The 22,703-nt window shown below is 36.7% G+C and overlaps 1 protein-coding gene across 1 annotated transcript in view; it reads left to right on the top strand.

The window, feature by feature from the left end:
- Positions 1-22,703, top strand: part of HMCN1 (hemicentin 1) — a 514,767-nt gene that overhangs the window by 174,708 nt on the left and 317,356 nt on the right. The window contains exons 5-6 of the mRNA XM_070473938.1: positions 12,447-12,618; positions 16,169-16,275. Of these exons, the coding sequence (XP_070330039.1) occupies positions 12,447-12,618; positions 16,169-16,275 (279 nt within the window). The remainder of the gene's footprint in view (positions 1-12,446; positions 12,619-16,168; positions 16,276-22,703) is intronic.

Here is a 22,703-nt window from a genome sequence, read left to right as displayed (position 1 = left end):
TGTTCCTTTGGTGTTTCTGGTCATGGTTTAAAAAGATTATCATTCTTCTTATTTCTCAAGCCAGAAGTCTGAGAGTCATTCCAGACTTTCCTTCTTTTTCACGTCCACATTAAATTGCCACCAAGGTAATGTTGAATCTAAGGTGTCTTTGGCTTTTGTTTTCTCTTCTTCCTTCCCTCTATCATTGGTGTTCCATTATTTTCGTCCTGGTTTACTTTAACTGCCACATTGCTGATCCCATTGAAGAGTGCTACATGTCTTCCTTGTGGATATGTAGCATTAGTTCATTGTAGAGATTTTGTAGAACCTAATGGCAATTGCTTAAAATGGTCCCTGTCATTTACTTAATAATCAGTCCATGAATGTGATATATTTGCAATGTATACCCTTTACCAAGCAAGGGCAATAGTGAAACTCACTATTGGCTGGTCTTCAAGCAGCTTTACCAGGCCCGAGCACTTGTCTCATGTACCCAACCTGAGCTGGTTATCCGTTTCACCCTAGATAATACACATGTTTCAATGCTGTTCTCCTGAAACATCCCACCCTTGCCTTCTCCCAGAGTCCACAAGTCTGTTCCATACATCTGAGTCTCTTTTTCTGTTTTGCATATAGGGTTATCGTTACCATCTTTCTAAAGTCCATATATATGTGTTAGTATACTGTAATGGTCTTTATCTTTCTGGCTTACTTCGCTCTGTATAATGGGCTCCAGTTTCATCCATCTCATTAGAAGTGATTCAAATGAATTCTTTTTAATGGCTGAGTAGTATTCCATGGTGTATATGTACCACAGCTTCCTCATCCATTCGTCTGCTGATGGGCATCTGGGTTGCTTCCATGTCCTGGCTATTATAAACAGTGCTGCGATGAACATTGGGGTGCATGTGGCTCTTTCAGATCTTTCAAGCAGCTTTAAAAAAAAAAAAAAAATCTGACATTGATGGTTGCTGTTTGAATGGTGTCATAAGTGGGCAAGAAAGTTGTAATTAATGTATCCTCCAGAAAAATGGGAATGGAGGCAGAGTGAAAGTTTTGAAAACTTTTGTTACAGTGAAAGTAACAAAATTTAAGTTTGCATATGTCCTTTTGTGTGAATCCCTTCCAAGGTACTGGGAAATGAGTGTTCACAGAGTTAAAAATTGTGGCTTGGGGGCATTTGCAAAAGTAAGGTATTTAAACTGTGATTGGTTAAGACCATTGTCTCCTTCTGCTTCAGCTGCCCGCCCGCCCCCCCACGTGTGTCCTGTGTCTCGTGACATTGGAGTGATCTTGGCTGTTTTTTTTCTTTGAGCTATAGCTCTGGCAATACTTCAAGTGTGCCATGTATGAAGTTGAAATTTTTAAAGTATCTCAGATAATAAAATTATTTTGGATAACTGATATTAGAGAAAAGACTGTCTTTCTAGTCTCTCTACATAAAATATTACATTTTTTGGTCATGGGAACAGACATTCAAAGAGTATGCAGCCAGAGATGCAAGGGGGGAAATATGATAGCCTCTTGACAGTTAACAGTAGCAAATTTCATATTAATGTATTTATTTTGGGGATTTACAGTATTTGTCAGCTTTTAATAATTTGAAAGATTTGTGAACTATTTTTTTTTTATTGCACATGTATTTTTCTTAAAGAGGGCCCTCAAGTTGTACAAGCGTTCAGCTCACAGAACCTATGTCTTTTACTAAATAGGAGGTCTGTGGGGAAACATTTATGATCTATTATCTTTTGCTGAGGCATCTCTCACTGCTCTGTAGTAAAGACCCAGGACTGTCCCCCTGCTCTAAAAGCATGGGTTTACTAGGAGTGGAACAGAGTGGCTATATTATCCTAGTTTATGATAGCAAATGTCAAATGCCTGTACTCTGGTTATTTGAATCTGATTTTATAAACCATTATAGGCAGGGCAAATACCTTTTTACCCTGTGGATTTAATATAGAACCTAGTATTTTTTTTAGTGTTTATCAACCTAATATAAAATCTCATTTCAGGTCATTAATCCCTTTCATTTTTTCCTTCAGTGTAATCAACTGTGATAATTAGATTTAAAGTAAATATAAATAGTATTTACTCTAAAGACCTTAATAGGTTACTCATTTTTTTCCTCCTCCTTCACTACCCCTGCCCAGTATTCAAAATATGCTCCTGCCTCTGTATCACCTTTATTTTATTTCTTTTTTTTTTCATGTTAAGTTACTTAAAAAAAAAGTTTTATTTTGTATTGGAGTGTAGTCAATTAACAAATATGATGGATTCAGGTGAACAGCGAAGGGACTCAGCCATTCATATACATGAATCCATTCTTCCCCAAACTCCTCTCCCATCCAGGCTACCACATGGCATTGAGCAGAGTTCCGTGTACTACACAGTAGGTCCTTATTGGTTATCTATTTTAAATGCTGCAGTGTGTACATGTCCATCCCAAACTCCCTAAGTATCCCTTCCTCCCCCCACTTCCCCTTCACTTTGCAATCCCTTCTTTTTCAGACATGAAGATTAGCTTTTGATATGTGGATGGGCCAGACTTTCTCTGACTTAATCCATTGCCTTCATTTGCTTCCCAAATTTTGATTCTTGATTTACTTTTCTCTTTCCCGCTTGGGAGCTGCTGAGATTTGTACAGTTGATTTCAATTACCACCCCTAGTGATGATTTAGTTGCAGGCGCTAATAAAAAGTTTTACTGTAATTTAGAAGGGAGACTGAAGATAACTTGGCAAGTACTGAGTATTCACCTATATTATTTCAAACAGTACCAGTAAAACCCAGGCTGTTATATAAATTTAAGTATTCTTGCTCTAGATTACAAGGAATCTGGAAAGAGTTAGTATTGCTGAGGTTTTTGTGCATGGTGCCAGATGTTAAAAGCTGCATAGTATTGAAGTTTTCCCACTCCTGTAAAGCATTTCCCAATAGTTTTAGTCCACACGGATGGCCCCTCTTCTTGACTGCCTGAGGCATACATTGTTACTAACGTTTATTCCTTGTGAGGCCTCTGAAATAGCTGGACCTTTAAAATCTTCCAATTGATCTCCTCATCAAATGCACTTAAAGTTATATTATGTGACATTTGAATATATGCTTTTTCTTAAAGCTTCTTGTTTTTGAGTATGTTATTAGTTCTTAGGAAGCTAATTGGAAACATGGAAAGTATGATGAGATCTAGATAACTTCTTTAAAATCTCCCTATAATCAGAACAGAGATACACAAAAGGTTCCTTTTAGTGGCTGAAAGACCCAGGGGACAGAGAAACTTGCCTGTAACTGAATGTGTTAAAATCTCTAGATAATATGTCAATCAGAATGGATGGGTGCAGATCAATGTAGAAACAGGGAGATAGCTAAGTCATTATGAGAAATGTTTGCAGTGCCCATCCAAGTTCTGTCTAAAAGTGAGGGAGCCTCCACTATCTGAGTTAGGGTTCACTTGGTCCTATATGGTTCTGATTAGTGATGAAAGAGCTGTAGTCTCTAGACTGTGAGATTTTCCCATCTCATTGGTAAGAACACATTGATTGTGAGATTAACTTAATCAATCAAATGCTGTCCCTGTTTAATGTATCTGAATTACTTCCTCTGTCTTATTCCCAAGCCCAGCAAACACAGGACAGTACAGTGGAATTACATATTAAGTATGTGTAGGCGTGCATCTTAGACAAGGACATAATTTGAAATTTGCATATAATCAAAATTATGCTTGAAATCTTTTGAATTAATTTTGAATTAGTAGGGTTTAGGCTTAGAAGCCCCAAATTCAGTTCTTTCTTTTTCAGCCTCCTGTAGCTCCCTTTCTTCCTCTTTCCCTCCTTACTTCTCTCCCTCTCTTTTTCTCTATTTCCTCTCCCCCTCTCCTCCTTCCTCCCTTTTTTCTCTCCTTTTCCTTCACTCCCCTTTTATTTCCTTTTCTGTTTTTTTTTTTTCCCTTGGGCTAGTTGGAATCTGAGGTTTCTTTCAACGGTAGGAATAAGAGGCAATGGGCATCCAAAGAATTTCACCCTCTATTACATTACAGTGGTTGAGAGCATATGATTTCGACTTGTATGCTTTTTTGAAATTATCCTTACTAGCAACGTGTTATATACTATTACATTTAAATACAGAATTTAGAAAAATTGAATGAAGTAAAATTTATAAGGTTCTTAGCATGGGGCTTACATGAAAGTGCTATTTAAGTGGCAGCCATCAAAATAACCATTCAGTTATGATTTGGATTCTGGAATCATAAAGTGTATATTGTGATGTGTATACCTATTGATTCACTTGTGCATTGTGAAAGGACTCTCCCCATCTAATTATCACGTCTACTGTGTCCTGTGTTTCTCTTTTTTCTTTTTTTCTGGTCAAAACATTTAAGTTCTATTCTCTTAGTAAATTTCAGTTATGCTATAACAGTGTTATCAGCACAATATTTATGTGGAATCTACCAAAAAACATTCCAGCTCATAGAAACACAGAATAGAAAAGTAGTTGCCAGGGGATCAATGGTTAGGAAAAGAGAGACTGGTAAAAGGGTCCCAGCTTTCAGCTGTAAGATGAATAAGGTCTGAGGATCTAGTGTATAATAGTCAATGCTTTATGTTTTCATTATTTTAAATAATGCATATTTCTGGCAAGAGAAATTTCCTCAGTCATTTATAGCATGTTGAGTTTGTGACACATAGGAATTTTATGAAGATAAATTAATGAAATATACTTTGACACTTTAGAACAGCAGGAATGATTTCACCCTTCAAAAATGTATGAAGTGTGCTTTTATTTTTTCAGCTGTTGCACATTAGAGAACTTCCATCATGTTGAAGGTGTGGTAGTTTTATGCACGTTTTAGGTGTTCATAGAGTTGAAGTGGAGGGTTGTTTTTGTCATCAACCCTCTGTAGTTCCCCCGTTGAACCCAGATTTTCTAATGCAATTCCAATTTCTAAGCCTTTTCCCTGTCCCCTCCCTGTTGAGCATCTCACCCATCTAGGTCATCACAGAGCACCGGGCTGAGCTCCCGGTGGTATATAGCAACTCCACACTAGCTATCTGTTTGACATACGGTAGAATCCCAGGGATGGCGGAGCCTGGTGGGCTGCCGTCTCTGAGATCTCACAGAGTCGGACACGACTGGAGTGACTTCGCAGCAGCAGCATGTATATGTCAGCACTACACTCTCAGTTCATCCCACACTCTTCTCCTGCTGTGTTCACGAGTCTGTTCTCTATGTCTGTGTCTCTATTCATATTTTGCGGATAGTTTGATCAGTACCATTTTTCTACATTCCACATAAGTGTGTTAGTATATGGTAGTTGTCTCTTTCTTTCTGACTTATTTCAGTCTGTATAACAGACTCTCTGTTCATCCACCTCAGTTCAACTTATTCAAATTTGTTCTTTTTAATGGCTGAGTAATATTCCATTGTACGTAATGTACCACACCTCTCCTTATCTGTCCGTCTGCTGATGGACATCTAGGCTGCTGAGCCATTGTGTACCGATGGACATCTAGGTTTCTGGGCCGTTGTGCATTATCATCTAAGTTTATTATGGCAGAATGATGTATTTCCTTGTTCCTGTAAGTCCATGGTTGGGAAGGGCTGCGAGGGGAGCCTCCTGACTTTAAATTCCATTATATCTTGGGTTTCCCCTGTGACTCACAGGTAAAGAATCTGCCTGCAGTGTAGAAGACATGGGTTTGTTCCCTGGATTGGGAAGATTCCCCTGGAGGACAGCATAGCAACCCATTGCAGTCTTCTTGCCTGGATACTACCATGGACAAAGGAGTCTGGTGGGCTACAGTCCATAGGGTTGTAAAGAATCAGACACAACAAATGCAAAGGCAACCTATTGAATGGGAGAAGTTAGAATAGTTGCATAGCATATGTTTGATGAGGGATTAGTATTCAAAACAAAGAGCTCAATAGCAAAAAACCCCAGTCAGTTAAAAGTGAGCAAATATATGAATAACTATTTTTCCAAATAGGACATTCAGATGACCGACAAGTGCATGAAAAGATGCTCAATATCACTAATCATCAGAGAAATGCAAATCAAAATCACAACCTCACACTGATTAGAATGGCCATTACCAAAAAAGAAATGACAAGTTGTTGGCAAAGATGTAAAGCAAAATGAACCCTTGCATACTGTTGGTGGGGATGTAAATTGGTACAACCGCTATGTAAAAGAGTATGACGCTTCCCCTCCAAGTTAAAAAGGATCTTGAAAAATGAAAGTTAATTGCTCAGTTGTGTCTGACCTTTTGTGACCCCATGGACTGTAGCCCATCAGGCTTCTCCATCCATGGACTTTTCCAGGCAAGGATACTAGAATGGATTGCCATTCCCTTCTCCATAAAATCTTCATGACCCAGAAATCGAACCCGTGTCTCCTGCATTGCAAGCACATTCTTCATCGTCTGAGCTACCAGGGAAAACCCCCAAATGATCTCATGATCAAGCAGTTCCACTTCTGGGTATTTATCTGAATAAAACAAAAGTATTAACTCAAAAAACATATTTACTTCATGTTCATTGCAACACTGTTTACAATCGCCAAGATATGGAGGCAGCCTAAGTGCCCATCTATAAATGAATGATGAAAATGTGGTATATTTAAATATACATATTGGGATATTATTCAGCCATAAAAAGAAGGCAATCTTGTTGTGTTTGACAACAGGGATGGGCCTTGAGGGCATTATGCTAAGTGAAATGAGTCAGACAGAAAAGGACAAATACAGTATGATTTCACTTATGTGTAGAATCTAAAACAAAAACAAAATAAAACTAAACCAGTAATATATAGAGAACAGAAGGTGGGGATTTGGTGGGGTGGGCGAAATGGGTTAAAGGGGTTCAAAAGGTACAGACATCTAGTTATAAAATCAGTTAAGTCCTGGGAATGTAATGTAGAGCCTATTAGCGATAGTTAATGTATTGTATATTTGGAAGTTCCTAAGAGAGCAAGTCCTGAAAGCTCTCATCCCAGGAGAAAAAAATGGCAACTATGTGTGGTGATATATGTTAGTTAGACCTATTGTGAGAATCATTTTGCAATATATACACATATTGAATCATTATACTGTACACCTGAAATGAAGTTAATGTTATATGTCAATCATCCTGATTAAAAAAAGAAAAAAAAATTCTTCCAAAGTTTTTGTCAAATTCTGTCCTTGAAGATGTATGCAAAGTTGATTTCACTTCATTTCTACTTAATGCTATGTATCATGTTTCATAATACTTAATAATGTAGACTAGTTTTGTGTTTTGCAATGATATTTGCATTTCCTTCCTGAGTAAAATAGAAATAGGAACTATTTTTAAGTATTAATTATTATGTAGGATGCAAAATATTTATACTAGGAGAGCGTCTTCAAGGACTCAGGGGCTTTATAAAAAATAACTACTGCACCAGAATCAGTATGGTTAGGTGTTTGAAAGGTTCAAGAACTCACATATTAGTTTCCCTCATTTATAAAGTAAAGGAGCTGGGTTAGATGTTCTCACAGGCCTTTTGAGATTTAAACTGCTAAAAATCATTAGAGACTATTTTTACTAATGCACAGTGCCTCAGTGGTTTGAAACATTAAACCAATGGTTTAGCAGAAATGTACTCATTCACAGGATCTCACATTATTCTAGTTCACTTCTTTTTATTGTTACTATTTAAGGTCCTTTCCAATCTCATAAGAACATTTCTCATGGTTAGACAAAGTTTTGTTTCTTTTTCCTTATATGTGGCAACATTAGAGGCCAGAAACCTCACTTTCGGTGATTGTGTAGCTTGTAGGAATCTGCTTTTATTCACATGTTGGTGATATCTGTATTTTCTAATAAAGTGGGTTGCATCTGTCTTCAATTTGATTTTTTTCCTATAATTGTATAAAAAAGTGATTTGAGACTTGTGACAGAAGTCTGCGCTGTATCTTTCCCAACCAGTAATATCATGATACATGGTAATCTCTTTGTGAAAGCCTCATAAATGTTGATGAATTGGAAACAGTATTAAGAATAAACCAAAAGCCCACTTATATTTCCTACCATTTAAACACAGTTCCTGTATGAAAAGGCAACTAAATCAGAAAGTTTTCCATTTTCGCAGGAATGCCTAGAACTTAGTCCTTTTTATCCATAACTAACAGACAATAGTATAATTTTCCAGTGATATATCATAACCTTTTTACACTCGTTTCAAAGGACAGATGTATTTGAGGAGTCATGCAGAATACACATTTAAAGAAAGGTGTACTATATTAAAAATTGATTTCACTTTTATTTCTGCTCAACACTATTGCATTTCATTGTTGAACTTGAGATACTAAAATGTCTTTGTTTTCTAATTCTTTTCTTTCTTACTTTGAGAATTATTTATGACCACATTTTGTGTCTTGTCCTTAAAACAAATGTTCATTTCGTTTATCTGATTTCTCTTGTCTTTGCCTTCTTTAGTCTCTAAGTCAGACATTATTCTCAAAGTTATTTATCACCAGTAAAATTTATCAAGTGCTTTCTCAGAGAGTAAGTCAGTTCTTTGCATTCCTTTGAGTTAGGTGGCCATGATCCATGTTGAAGACATAAAAATGTCAACACTGACTTTTAAAATATGTGTTCTATTTATGGTCAAATATGAGCAATAATCAGTCTCTGGTTTCTATAGCCACATGGACCGATTTGATTGGCAGAATGATTCATATCTTCCTGTTCATGCATGATAGATCACTCAGAACCCATTTTTCAAAATATGGCATCTGCTTCTTTAGGTAATGATATCGATACATACCTATCTCATATGTAAAATCCCAGGTGCTTTATATGGTTAACATCTGATGAAATATATCATTTGATTTATGCGGTAATTAACTGTGATAGACTTGTTTTTTTGTGCTTAGTTAGTTGATGATACCACTACAAGCTTTTCTTTGTAAAATACTTCTGTCAAAGTATTACTTCTCTGCTTAAAGCAGGAATTCCTTCGGAAACTTTTCACTTATGTCATTAGGATAGAATCCGATTGTCATAGCTTGACTTTGTGACCATACATACACTGCCCTTGACATAGGCTTCCAACTTCATCTGCTTCTCGCTTTTCTGAACACTTAACTGTAGCCAATTAGATGCACTCATGTTCCCAACATATGAGTACTTCTGTCTCTGTATGTTTTTCAGAACTTCTCTTCTACCTGGAGTGACTTTGTGTCTGTTTTTCATTTACAGAAATCTTGTCTTTCAGGGATACATTTTTTTCTCACTTTGCCCATGAAGTCATTATTGAAATTTTCAATTAGGGGAAGGGAAGGGAAGGGGATTCAGTTGGAGATGGAGGAAAACATTTGACTATCCAGTGTGTGGCAAGGACTATGATGGGCAGTTTACATATGTTATTTCAACAAAGGCTTCCTGTTTTATGAATTCCTTTCTTTATTTAAGAAGTTCAGTTTAGTTGCTCAGTCATGTCCAACTCTTTGCGACCCCATGCACTGAAGCACGCCAGCCTTCCTTGTCCATCACCAACTCCCGGAGCTTGCTCAAACTCATGTCCATCAAGTTGGTGATGACATCCAACCATCTCATCCTCTGGCGTTCCCTTCTTCTCCTGCCTTCAACCTTTCCCAGCATCAGGGTCTTTTCTGGTGAGTCCATTCTTCACATCAGGTAGTCAAAGTATTGGAACTTCAGCATCAGTCCTTCCAATGAATATTCAGAACTGATTTCCTTTAGGATTGATTGGTTTGATCTCCTTGAAGTCCAAGGGACTCTCAAGAGTCTTCTCTAACACCGCAGTTCAAAAGCATCAATTCTTTGGCGCTCAGCTTTCTTTATGGTCTTGCTGTCACATCCATACATGACTACTGGAAAAACCATAGCTTTGACCATGTGGTCCTTTGTTGGCAAAGTAATGTCTCTGCTTTTTAAAATACTGTCTAAGTTGGTCATAGCTTTTCTTCCAGGGAGCAAGCATGTTTAAATTTCGTGGCTGCAGTCACCAATCTGCAATGATTTTGGTGCCCAAGAAAATAAAGTCTCTCACTGTTTCCCCATCTATTTGCCATGAAGTGATGGAACCAGATGCCTTGATGTTCATTTTTGAATATTGAGTTTTAAGCCAGCTTTTTCACTCTCCTCTTTCACTTTCATCAAGAGGCTCTTAGTTCCTCTTCTCCTTCTGCCATGAGAGTGGCATCTGCATATCTGTGGTTATTGATATTTCTCCTGGAAATCTTGATCCCAGCTTGTGCTTCCTCTAGTCCAGCATTTCCTTCTCTTGTGGTTCAGATGGTAAAGAGTCTGCCTGCAGTGCGGGAGACCTGGGTTTGATCCCTGGGTTGGGATGATCCCCTGGAGAAGGAAATGGCAACCCACTCCAGTATTCTTGTGTGGAAAATTCCATGGATGGAGGAGCCTGGTGGGTTACAGTCCTTGGGGTCACAAAGAGTTGGACATGACTGAGCAACTCCACTTTCATCAATTTCATTCATGTTCATCAATTTCATTCACTTTTATCAGTACTCAGTACCTACAAGAGTTCTTTGAACAATGAACATTTATTTAATGAATAAACATAATTGCCTCACACTGTTAATTTTATGATAATGTCTTAGCCACTTTCCTCATTCTTGGGGACCAAAAAAAAAAAAGATGGGGATCCTTTTGACAGAGATTGAAATTATTACACAATACTTTTGTTTGATTCATTGGTTTGTGACTACCATTATTGAAATTTTAAAAATACTGTTGTTGGAGTAGCTTGGTGTAGCTTAATACCCAGTACTGTTCAGTGTTTAATGAGTAATTATGAGGGAAATTGTTCATGATGGAATACCATCTTGAAGGATAAATGAACCAGAGGAAGATCTTAGGTGGATTAAAGCTTAATATGATCTAGGAGTAATGGTAGTAAGTTCAGCTAAGCAGTACCTGTCCAGACATGCCCTGTAAAATGAGGAATTGTGTTTGCTGTTGCGGAGCATTTCTGTGGACTAGAAGGCTTCCTTCAAGAGCACACCTTAACTTAGTTCTAACCTGAAGTATTTTTCCACTTTAAAAAATATAATGGTTATTTTTCCCATTATTTTTTTGTTATTTTTTATCATAAAAATGAATATTTTGCTGGCATTGCAATTATTTTTCAATAATTAATATACTATAGTGTACTCTATTACAATAATTCAGTACTCAATATATTGAAATTGGATTTGATAATTTGCTAATTCTCTTTTATTAATTGAACTTTGAAAAAAACTGAGAAAGAAAGAATAGAGGGAAGAAGAATCTCAGTATTGCCATTACCTAGTTTTCTGTAGATTCTTTTCATTTCTGTTGAGGAATGGAACTGTCTGTAGTACCTATGCATGTAATATCTTGCACAACTAGTTTTTGGACACTGTAATCTCATTTTGAATATATTACTCCAAGATATAAAATTTGAAATTTGAGCATGGGTTAAACTAATATTTTATTCTGAACCTGCTATAATAAGTGGATATAGGGAGAGTTAGGCTTTAAAAAAAATATAGCAATGTGTACATGTCAATTCCAAACTCTCATCTGTTCCTTCCCCTTTTCCCCCTGCCCCCAGCTAACCATAAATTCATTCTCTAAGTATTAAATATGTTTCTGTTTTATAAATAAGTTCATTTGTATCATTTTTTTAGAGATTCCACATATAAGTCATATCATATGATATTTGTCTTTCTCTGACTTACTTCACTTAGTATGATAATCTCCATGTCCATCTGTGTTGCTGCAAATGGTATTATTTCATTCTTTTGTATGGCTGTGTTTTTACCACATCTTCTGTTGATGGACATTTTCATGTCTTAGCTATTGTAAATAATGGTGCATTTAACATTGGGGTGTGTCTATCCTTTCAAACCATGTTTTTCTGTGGATATATACCCAGGAGTGGGATTCTTTTTAAGAAACCTCCATACTGTTCTCCATAGTGGCTGTACCAATTTACATTCCCACCAACAGTGTAGGAGGGTTCGCTTTTCTCCACATCCACTCCAGCATTAATTGTTTATAGATTTTTTTGATGATGGCCATTTTGACTGGTGTGAGGTGATATCTCATGGTGGTTTTGATTTGTGTTCCTCAAATAGTTAGCATTGTTGAGCATATGCCTCTTTTCATGTGCCTCTTGGCCATCTGTATGTCTTCTTTGCAAAAATGTTTATTCAGGTATTTTGTGCATTTTCCAATTGAGTTATTTATTTATTTATTTATTTTTATATATTGAGTTGCATGAGCTGTTTGAAACTTTTGGAGACTAATCCCCTGGGGAGTGCATTTTTCCTGTTCTGTGGATTGAGAAAGTTTGTCTTGATTGTGATGGAAATAAGCCTCATACAGTACAGAAAGCGACCATGTCATTTCATTAAGCAAATCAGCTACTGCTTCAGCAATTCGAGGTGGTATAAAGCTGTAAATATTTTGATATCACTCATATTTCTCTTTCTCTTATAGGTTTTAAAATGGGTGGAAGAAGCAGTGCAGGCTTCCAAAGTTCACCTCTTATCAACAGATCATTTGGAACAGGCTGTAAATACTTGGAAAATTCCCTTTGATCCCAGTCTAAAAGAGGTTACTGTGTCTCTGAGTGGCCCTTCTCCAATGATTGAAATTCGCAATCCTTTAGGTGAGATATATGGACTATTCATATTAAAAATATTTAAAAATATAGAATATGAAAAAAAATAGGAAAACCATGAAAGGTAAAAGATTTTTAACACACTTACTTGTTCAAATTAATGCTAACTTTATGAATAAATTCAACCGACTCAAAAGTGATTGGAGAAGATGTTTAAAAATTAAAACTGAGTATTTTTAGTCATAAGTATCATTGAGTTAACATGAGATTCGAAAAACTGAAACTCCTAATAATTTAAACAGATGGCATTTGCTAACTTAATTGTAACTGAAGTCTCCAAAAAAAATTTCAGATGAACCTGAAATATTTTCTTCATCTTTATATGAGGAAATACTTCACAGTAACTTATTCTGTAAAATTCAGTGTTTTGTCATTTTTACGTGAATCATATGAAAAAAGTCCTTTATTACTAAAACAACTGTCTAATTTTTTATCATAGCATTTTCTTGATAAATTTTAATTTTACAGGTTGTTCTTGTTCAGTCACTAAGTTGTGGCCAACTTTTTGCAACCCCATGGACTGCAGTTTACCACCAGGCTTTCCTATTCTTCACTATCTACCAGGCTTTGCTCAAACTCAAGTTCATTGCCTCAGTGATACTATCCCAGTGATACTATCCAACCATCTCATCCTCTGTCATCCCCTTCTCCTCCTGCTCTCAATCTTTCCCAGCATCAGGGTCTTTTCCAATGAGTCGGCTCTTCACATCAGGTGGCCAAAGGATAGGAGCTTCAGCGTCAGTCCTTCCAATGAATATTCAGGGTTGATTTCCTTTAGGATCGACTTATTTGACAGCCTTGCATTCCAGTGGACTCTCAAGAATCTTCTCCAGCACCACAATTTGAAAGCATGAGTTCTTTGGTGCTCAGCCTTCTTTATGGTCCAACTCTCACATCTGTGCATATTTACTGGAAAACCATAACTTTGACTGTATGTACTTTTGTCGTCAGTGTGAGGTCTCTGCTCTTCAATATGCTGTATAGGTTGTCATAGCTTTCCTTCCAAGGAGCAAGCGTCTTTTAATTTCATGGCTGCAGTCACTGTCCACAGTGATTTTGGAGCCCAAGAAAATAAAATCTGTCACTACTTCCACTTTTTCCCCCTTTGTTTGTCATGAAGTGGACTGGATGCCATGATTTTAGTTTTTTGAATGTGAGCTTAAGCCAGCTTTTTTCATTCTTTCCTTTCACCCTCATCAGGAGACTCTTTAGCTGCTCTTCAGGAGACAGTTTCTCAGGAGACAAGTAAACTCTGCTATTCCCATCTCTTTAAGAATTGTCCAGTTTGTTGTGATCCACACAGTCAAAGGCTTTAGTGTAGTCAATGAAGCAGAAGTAGATGTTTTTCTGGAATTCCCTTGCTTTCTCTATGATCCAATGAATGTTGGCAATTTGATCTCTGTTTCCTCTGCCTGTTCTAAGTCCAGCTTGTATATATGAAAGTTCTCTGTTCACCTACTATGGAAGATTAGCTTGAAAGATTTTGAGCATTACCTCGCTAGCATGTGAAATGAGCACAATTGTGCAGTAGTTTGAATATTCTTTGGCATTGCCCTTCTTTGGGATTGCAATGAAAAGTGACCTTTTCCAATCCTGTGGCCACTGCTGAATTTTCCAAATTTGCTGGCATATTGAGTGCAGCCCTTTTATAGCATCATCTTTTAGGATTTGAAACAGCTCAGCTGGAATTCCATCATCCCCACTAGCTTTGTTAGTGGTAATGCTTCCTGAGGCCCATTTGACTTCACACTCCAGGATGTCTGGCTCTAAGTGAGGGATCACACCATCGTGTTTATCCAGGTCATTAAAACCTTTTTTGTATAATTCTTCTGTGTATTCTTGCCACCTCTTCTTAATCTCTGCTGCTTCTGTTAGGTCCTTACTGTTTCTGTCTTTTATCACGCCCATCGTTGCATCAGATGTTCCCTTATCCTCGGAAGCATATTGCACACCTTCTAACCTGGGAGGCTTGTCTTCCGGTGTCTTTTTGTCTTTTTATACTCTGTTGGGTTCTCGAGGCAAAAATACTGAACTGGTTTATGATTCCTTCCTCCAGTGGACCAAATTTTGTGAGAACTTTCCACTATTACCCTTCATGGATCACAGCCTTGTCATGGCAAAGGGGCTTGTGTAATTTTACAGGAGACAGTTGTTAAAAAACAAATTTATATTCTCATTAGAATAATGTTTTAATTTGTTCCTTCAATAATTATATGGTATGATTCTCAGTTTTGGCTTAATTCCATCTCTGGTTGAATTTGCAAGACTTAAGGTTGAATTGAATAGTAATCAAAAAAAAAAAAAAGAAAAACCACTCCAACTAATAAAAATAAATAAAAAAAAAAGAAACCTAATTTTTCTTAATATTCATGTTTAGGAAATCTTTTAACCAATGATGTTTGCACAATATTTTTATTCCTATTGTAGCTGAAGTATATGTTACATTTTTTTTTTCATTTATTTTTATATGTTACATTTTTTAAACCTTTGTGAACATTTATAAATTGGGAAGGAGTAACTACCTTTTTTACTTTATTTTAATCTTAGAAAATGACATACCTTAGAGAAAATAGTGTATGAAATTGACCTCTAAGGCTCCAACTTAACAATCAAATTTAAATTTATGAGCAAGCAAAACCAATTTTTTGAGACTGTTTGGTCTTGAAAATAGATTTGTTTGTAGAAATGGATTTGTCTTTTTAGGTAGCGTTCTTCTAGTACCGTCTATCCTATCTACACAGGAAAGATTTGTATTGTTCATTATCTGGATTGAAAGTACCTGTAACCATTGCCTTAAGTTCTGCTACTTTAAAAATTCATTGACATTGATATTTTAAAAGTCTTTTGCAGTGATTATAAAACTTCTGATGCAAACATGGGATTCTTTTAATTGATTTGTTTGTGTAACTGCGGAAATAGTCCACACAAGAGCCAAGACTGAAGTGAATAAGTAAACTATGGCTTAATTTCAAATTTGCTTTCCTTCCTAAGTTCCAACTGTCAGATACTGTATATTGATCTCAGTTGGAGATGATACTGTGTTACTTCATTATACTGTCTCCTCTAATTCTTCCTTTGACAAGTAAAAGCTTTCTCCTGCACTTCATGGAAAACTGAGGTTTTATACTTTCTGCAAAGTTATGCCCAGGGCTGTTAATGTTAGTAATATTTTGAGTCATCTCCAAAAAGATATTTATTCTGGTTTACTGTTTTGCCATCTCTTAAGTCTAAATGTCTCTAGTGATTGTACATAACTTCTTTGTAGCCATAATAATAGTTACCTAGATTAATTTTGGAAATATGATTATCGTCTTCCATGTTACTCTGTTTTTAAGATCACATCAACATAGCAAATAGGAATCTGTTACTTCAATTACAGTGTTCAGAAATGCTAAAGTTGAGTATATTTTAGATATAAAACGATGTTTTGAGCTAGAGGTGTAAATGTCCATCAGGTAATTTGTACTGGAAATGTACACAGCTGATATACATAGCTGAAATAAAGATTATGCTTGTAACCTCTATGTCTGTCTTTCAGGAAAGCTGATAAAAAAGGGATTTGGCCTGAATGAGCTATTAAATATTCATAACTCTGCCAAGGTGGTGAATGTTAAAGAGCCAGAGGCTGGAATATGGACAGTGAAGGTACTGTTATTTTACAGAGTATCTGCTGTTTTATTTTGATGTTGGCATGTTTTATAAAATGTATATAATAGTTTATTTATATCTTCTCTAATGATCATGGAGAATGCTTTTGCTAAAAATCAATAGACATGTTGCATTCTTCGGAGTTGTCTTGACCATGTGAATTGATAGTGTTTGGTTTTGATGACTATGAAAGGGATCGGTACCACCATAAATAGATTTAAAATGCTCAGGTAGTTTTCCTATCATCGAATCTGTAGATTGATTATATTAGCCACTGTCTGCCTCCAAAACAATCAGAGATGGAGCCAGTAGAGAATGATGTTTAGGGACATAGGCCCCAGTGTGGAACTGCCCTGGGTTTGAATCTCAACACCACCACTTAAAAGGCAATCCCTTAGACTATAGCTTTTCTTGATTTTCTTTCCACCTCTTTAATATAGGATGGCAATAATAGTCCTTTCCTTCATAGAAGTGTTCTGAGGATTAAATGAAGATGATACAAACGAAGTATTTGACATAGTTCCTGTTACAAAATAAGCACTCAAACATTGCTGGTTATTGGTGTTTAGTAGACCTACATTCATTGTGCGCTTGAACACAAAATGGTATTTGTATCCTAGAGTCACAGTAAGTAGTATATGTTCATACTAAGAAAGCATTGTATTTTGGCAATGTGGAGGAAAGAACGTGTTTGCCTTCGAAATTCAGGATACCATAAATCTGAGATCTAGTCCTGTTGCAAATTATATGTGGGACCCTCCCTAGTAGATGCTGTGCATGGCTTGCCCATATTTCTCAGAAATTTCAGTATGCTCTGGCCTACTTCCAGCCCTAGGATCTGCATTTCTGTGTGTCTGAGAAGCTTTTTTTTTTTTTAAAGATAGAACAGGAGAAGGCTGTTCAGCTAGAGAATTAAACCCCTCTAGCGCAGCTTTCAGCCCCTGCAGGAATAAATGCCAGTGTCTACAGGGAGAGCAGGCTTAAAGGCACACCCTTCATGTGCTGCGTGTATTACTTTCCCTCTTCCGTTAGAATCCCTTTTAACTCCCAGATAAACAGTTTACTCTGGAATACTGGGACAACTCAAATGAGGATTCCCCTTGCATCGTTTACTCTTTCACTGTCTCAACTTCCCTACATGAAGAAAGAAAAGAAAATGAGATCAGTTGGCTCATTTCAAATTAGATAGCTGCTGTGAAAGTACATGGAGGTGTTATACCGTAGAAATTTTGCATTCCAGTTTTTTTTAAGAAATACTTAACTTTATAAAATTAAAGAATAAAAGTATTCACTGTAACTCCATTTAAGTCCTAGAATATCAGTGTTTCTTTTCCTCACAACTCTCAGTCTTATAAGGAAAATAGAACAGTAATATGGATATTTTAACATGAATAATATGGAATAAGGGTTTAAGTAAAAAGGCTATGTGAAATAAAATTCGTAACTTTTATTGAATGGATCACAAACAGTCCCATCTGCCTGTGTTATCCCCCAGTTCCTTGCACAAAGCAGTTGCTCAGTCCTTCCTGAGTGCATCAGATAGTCAATAATGAAGTGGTTCACTGTTATAGTTTAAATAAATATGGCCAAATTTGACATTACACATATTTTGACCAACTTGCCTCAAATATAACTAGATTGAGTCTGACTTTCTGTGACCACAGTGGAAAGGAGTATAAGAAGTTCTGAGTCTCTGTATCCTCCAAACATTTTAATTTAAGCATGTTGTAAGTCAGCAGTCTTGAGCTAGCAAGTTCACTAAGGTAATCTGTTCTTGCTCTCTGACGAGTGACGTTAAGTTGTCTGTTATTGACTTTGAGATGCGTACAAGTGATACCATTCTTCTGTATAATTAGCAACTGATTGTGAAGTATTTGAACCCATTTTATAGGTGATTTGGATTGCTACCAGTGGTATTTCCTCTAATAAAACTCTTGCCTAGAAGGGGGATATTTTACATATCTGATGTTTTTCCTTGTGCCTGACACACCTATTCATCCAGTCATCCATTCAATAAATCTTTTCTGAGTGTCTGGTTCTGGCCGTGTTCCATGATACTTAATGGGCACTGAGTACATCTTAATTGATCATTAGAACAGAGAGTCACTGAGGATTAATCGGTGAGTGAGGAAGGAGATAAGATGATAGGAACACTGTTTAGACAAGTCTCTAAACTTGGTCTCCTGTAATTAAAAAGACACTATCTATTATGATAGTATTTTAAATTCATATCTAATCATCATCAAAGAAGCTTCTGGTCCTGATGTTACACAATATCTGGTGTACAATTAGTGATATCTAAACAAAGGATGAGAATTACAATGCGAGTAAAGATAATGAACTTATTTTGCTCCTGAATGAAATACCGAAATAATGTGTCAGGTTGGCGTAAAGGCAATTGAGCTGAATCTACCAACATAAATATTGCTGCTGACTTTGGATCTCCCTTTCAGATGGCTAATGAAGGCTAACATTTTACATGTGTGTTTTCTCAAGAGGAGAAAAGTCTGAGATTAGACAGCACATCCCTGGTGCCATCTGTCATGCGCTCTGCTACCTGGAAAGTGTCTGCTCTATCACTGGAATTACTAACAGCTTTTTTGAATGTTTCACGTAACAGTTTTAATCTCATGTGGAGAACACAGCCCATCTCTTATTTGTCCGTAGCATGGTATTCAAGGAGCACCAAATTGAGCCTCAACCAGTCTTTTTGGTTATCTTCCACCATGTGCCTTTCTACTCTAATCAAATATACTTTTGCAATGTCTCTCATCTTCTCTTACCACATTCTCTTGGTCTGTGCTTTCTCTCAAGCTGTTGCTTCTTTCTAGAACATTCTTCTTTTCTTATTTTATGTCTGATTCATAACTCCCAACAAGGCTCAGCTCAAATGGTAACACTTGTATCAAAACTTTTCTCATCCAGAATATACTCTTTTCCCTCTGGCTTTCTATTGCAATTTTTTGGCACCTCCCTTTTGCATAATTTTTCCCCATTATGTCATATTTATTTCTGTTTTTGGCTTCCAGTTTTGCTGTAGACCAGACTTTGTCACAAGTATATGCCATAGTGCCTGGGAAAGAACTATATAAATATTCCTGAATAAAAATGAATTCACTTATTCTGATGATATCCAGGGAAGCAGGCAGAAACTTTGGTTTAGTTTGGATCACAGTTGATGTACTGGCACAGAACACTTTATTATGCTCATGATTTGACTCTGAGCGTGGCGATTGCTTTTCTTCTGTGGTTTCCCTATGAAGCCCTGGTGATTACTTTTCTGTGATTTATTCAAACACTTTAATTGAACAAAGACAATGAGTCAACTCATCAGTATAATTCATGTAAGTAACCTGGATGTTTTAGGTTGCCTCTGATGCAGGTGAAAACTTGCCAAAAAGAAGTAACTGAAATGGACCCCAAGTTATTATTACAAACAAAAGAGACAGTTGTTTGAGGCCCCTAAATTTGTCTCTGTAGGGAAGCTAGAAATCCTGGGTCTTATTTCTGAGAAGAAGTGTAAATTTTCCATTCGGACAGCTCAATTATACCTAGGCTATTTGAACATAACTGCATAAACTCTCAGGCCAGATTGTGTGCTCTGCTCTTTAAGGGAAACTTTGTTGCAAAGACATTAAATAATTGTCAGTACCCATTATGCTTAGTGGGTAGAGACTGTTGCTATTAGTCTAGGATTATCAGTGTGATCATGGGATGTAGCTCATCCCCTGAGGTGTTTCCATTAAGTAAATTTGGATAAACTGTTCTTAGATCATCTCCCAAGTAGAGAAAGGAGTGTACCCAACCACATGATTATATTGAGATTCTGAGACTAGCAGAAATATTTCTGGTTGTAGATAGTTACTTTGGTTGCCAGAACCTACTAATGCATTTTCTACAGGATAAGGGTAGTTTTAGAAATGCTCAAATGGCGTAAACTTGTTAAGGAATTACAATAAACCTCACATCTAACAAAGGACCACACAAGTAGCATATTACGCTGGCCTCCAGTTATTCCCCCCTGGTACCTCTTTTGAATAAGCAGTCAGAGGACACCAGGTGTGTTATTTAAATGGATTAGCTATGGCATTAATTCAGTGTTTAGGGTCAATGGAATGCTCTATAGTAGATTTTCTTCCTGGAATATTCCCCAGTTATATTTGTCTGCCAAGATCAGATTGTCATTCAAATGGAATATTTCCTTTAAAAATTATATGGACATTTTTATTTGTATTTAAATGGGTATGTGTGTGTATGTATATGTAAATATATACAGAATTTACATTTCTTTCCTTGTATCACATTTTTTAAAACAAACAATGACTAGTAAAATGATAGTATTTAAATCTAGCTGGCTTCATTATATGTTTTTGACTGGCACAACTCCTAGCCCATGTTAGCATCTCAATAAATATTTGATTAAAAGTATAGTATTCTTTACTTTGTAAAGGATGGTATGTTATATAAGAGCAAACAATTTGAAAATAGATGGACATCTATTTTAATTTAAGTTATACTACTTAATGTATTTTTGACCTCAAAGAAATCACCTAAACCTACCCATGTCTGAGAAAAATAGGGGAAAATAATACCTACTTAATATTGTCATGATTAAATTGGATGTTGGTCAATGTTTAAACAGTTTCTGACACATGAGTGGTAAAATAAAATTAGTTCTTCTCCAGACTGTGTATAAATAGTAAACTGTATCTGTATTTTCTATCAATTTTAGATAGACATAAAGGCTTTACTTTATTTACTTTGGCTTATTTATTATTTTATAAAACATTGAAACTCCTTAGGAGAGAGAGATTAAAGTCAACTCTAGCAATTGTATTTTAACTCATTTATAACATGGCAGGCTTCACATGTAGGACCAGGATGTGTTCTCCCTGGCTTAATGCAAGTTCATTCCTCACTCGTGCCACATGTTCTGTGAGGGTTGATAGGATGCTCTACTTCATATACTCAGGAGCCCAAGCCTTGGAGACTCGGCCATATTTAGAACATTGTTGCTGTTCAATTGCCAAGTTGTGTCTGACTCTTTGCCACCTCAGGGAATGCAGCCTGCCAGGCCTCTGTGTCCCTCACCATCTCCTGAAGTTTGCCCAAGTTCATGTCTATTGAATTGGTGATTCCATCCAACCATCTCATCCTCTGTTGCCCTCTTCTCCTTTTGCCTTAAATCTTTCCCAACATGTGGCCTCTTTTTAGTGGAGGAAAAGACTGGAGAATGTGCATAGTAAAAGGAAGGGATTGTGTCACTTTTAGGATGAGATAGACATTTTTGTGAGTGACAGACACACTTCACTTCCTTTGTAACCCATTGGCCAGAACTGTTATCATGGCCTCATGGTTTTCTGGAGCTGGTTCATAAATGGCTCATGGAAAGTCAGTTATGTACTTTCTCCTTCCAACTCAGTGACATCCTGTTGGGAGCTTGAAATCAGTCACTTGGTAGTATTTACATCAAAGAATTTGGCAAATGTCTCAAATTAGGGCTTTTTTTTTTTTCTTTTCTCAGAAGTTTACCAACACTCTACTAACCTGACTCCTCCTAAGTTGAGAGTGCATTTAGAAATTTAGAATGGCAAATGAATAGATGGGGATGTTATTGTTTTCTATGCCATAGGGTCCAAATCAACCCAGAGATTATGTCATCTAAAAATGTTATGCATCGACTTAGAGTATTGAACTTGGAGTAATTGCATTTAACTTGCTGTCTAAACCTAGGCAAGTAATTAGTTCTTTGAGCCCCAGTTTCTTTATGGTGCTTAAAACCAGTTTTGGATGGAACAGGATTTTATGAGCTATCATGTGAACATACTTAGCATAATGTATCTAGAAAAATTCAATGAATTCTTGATGACTCTGGCATCAGTTGGTTCTAGGGAAATCTAAGGGAAACTGGCAATGTTAAGTGGTTGTTGGCCTCATTATTAATGATATTAATAAATTAATTTCATTTGTTAAATGTACATGTATTAAGTACCTATTGGATAGTATTTTATAGGTGATATATTTGACATAATTCTTTCCTTCAAGGACTTTCTATGTAGAGAAGACCTTCAATATTTAATAGATGTCTAGCCTTAAAAATGGTTTCATCTGCAGTATAGTTGACCAGGAAGATACTGGAAGAGCAACTGATTTTCCCTGGAGCTCTCCATGGTGCTTGCTCACGGTCGTTCAGCCTGCCCTGCTCCTTCCTTTCTCAGACTCACTCTCAGTTCAGAAGCCTGCACTCTGGTCCACTCTGCGGCTGCTGCTTCTCACCCTTTTGTGTGGCTGCCTGTTTATAACTAGAGAATGCCAGGAGGTGTCCAGTCTAACCTCATCTTTGCCTCAGCTCGGCTCAACACTACAGCAGCCTCTGAATTCCTGACTCAGACCCTTCTGCAGCTTGACCAGCTTGACATTCTAAC

This window comes from Odocoileus virginianus, chromosome 11 (genome assembly GCF_023699985.2).
Source record: "Odocoileus virginianus isolate 20LAN1187 ecotype Illinois chromosome 11, Ovbor_1.2, whole genome shotgun sequence".
Taxonomy (NCBI): domain Eukaryota; kingdom Metazoa; phylum Chordata; class Mammalia; order Artiodactyla; family Cervidae; genus Odocoileus; species Odocoileus virginianus.
Note: the sequence above shows the minus strand (reverse complement) of the source record. Positions and strands in the feature narration are given on the sequence as shown.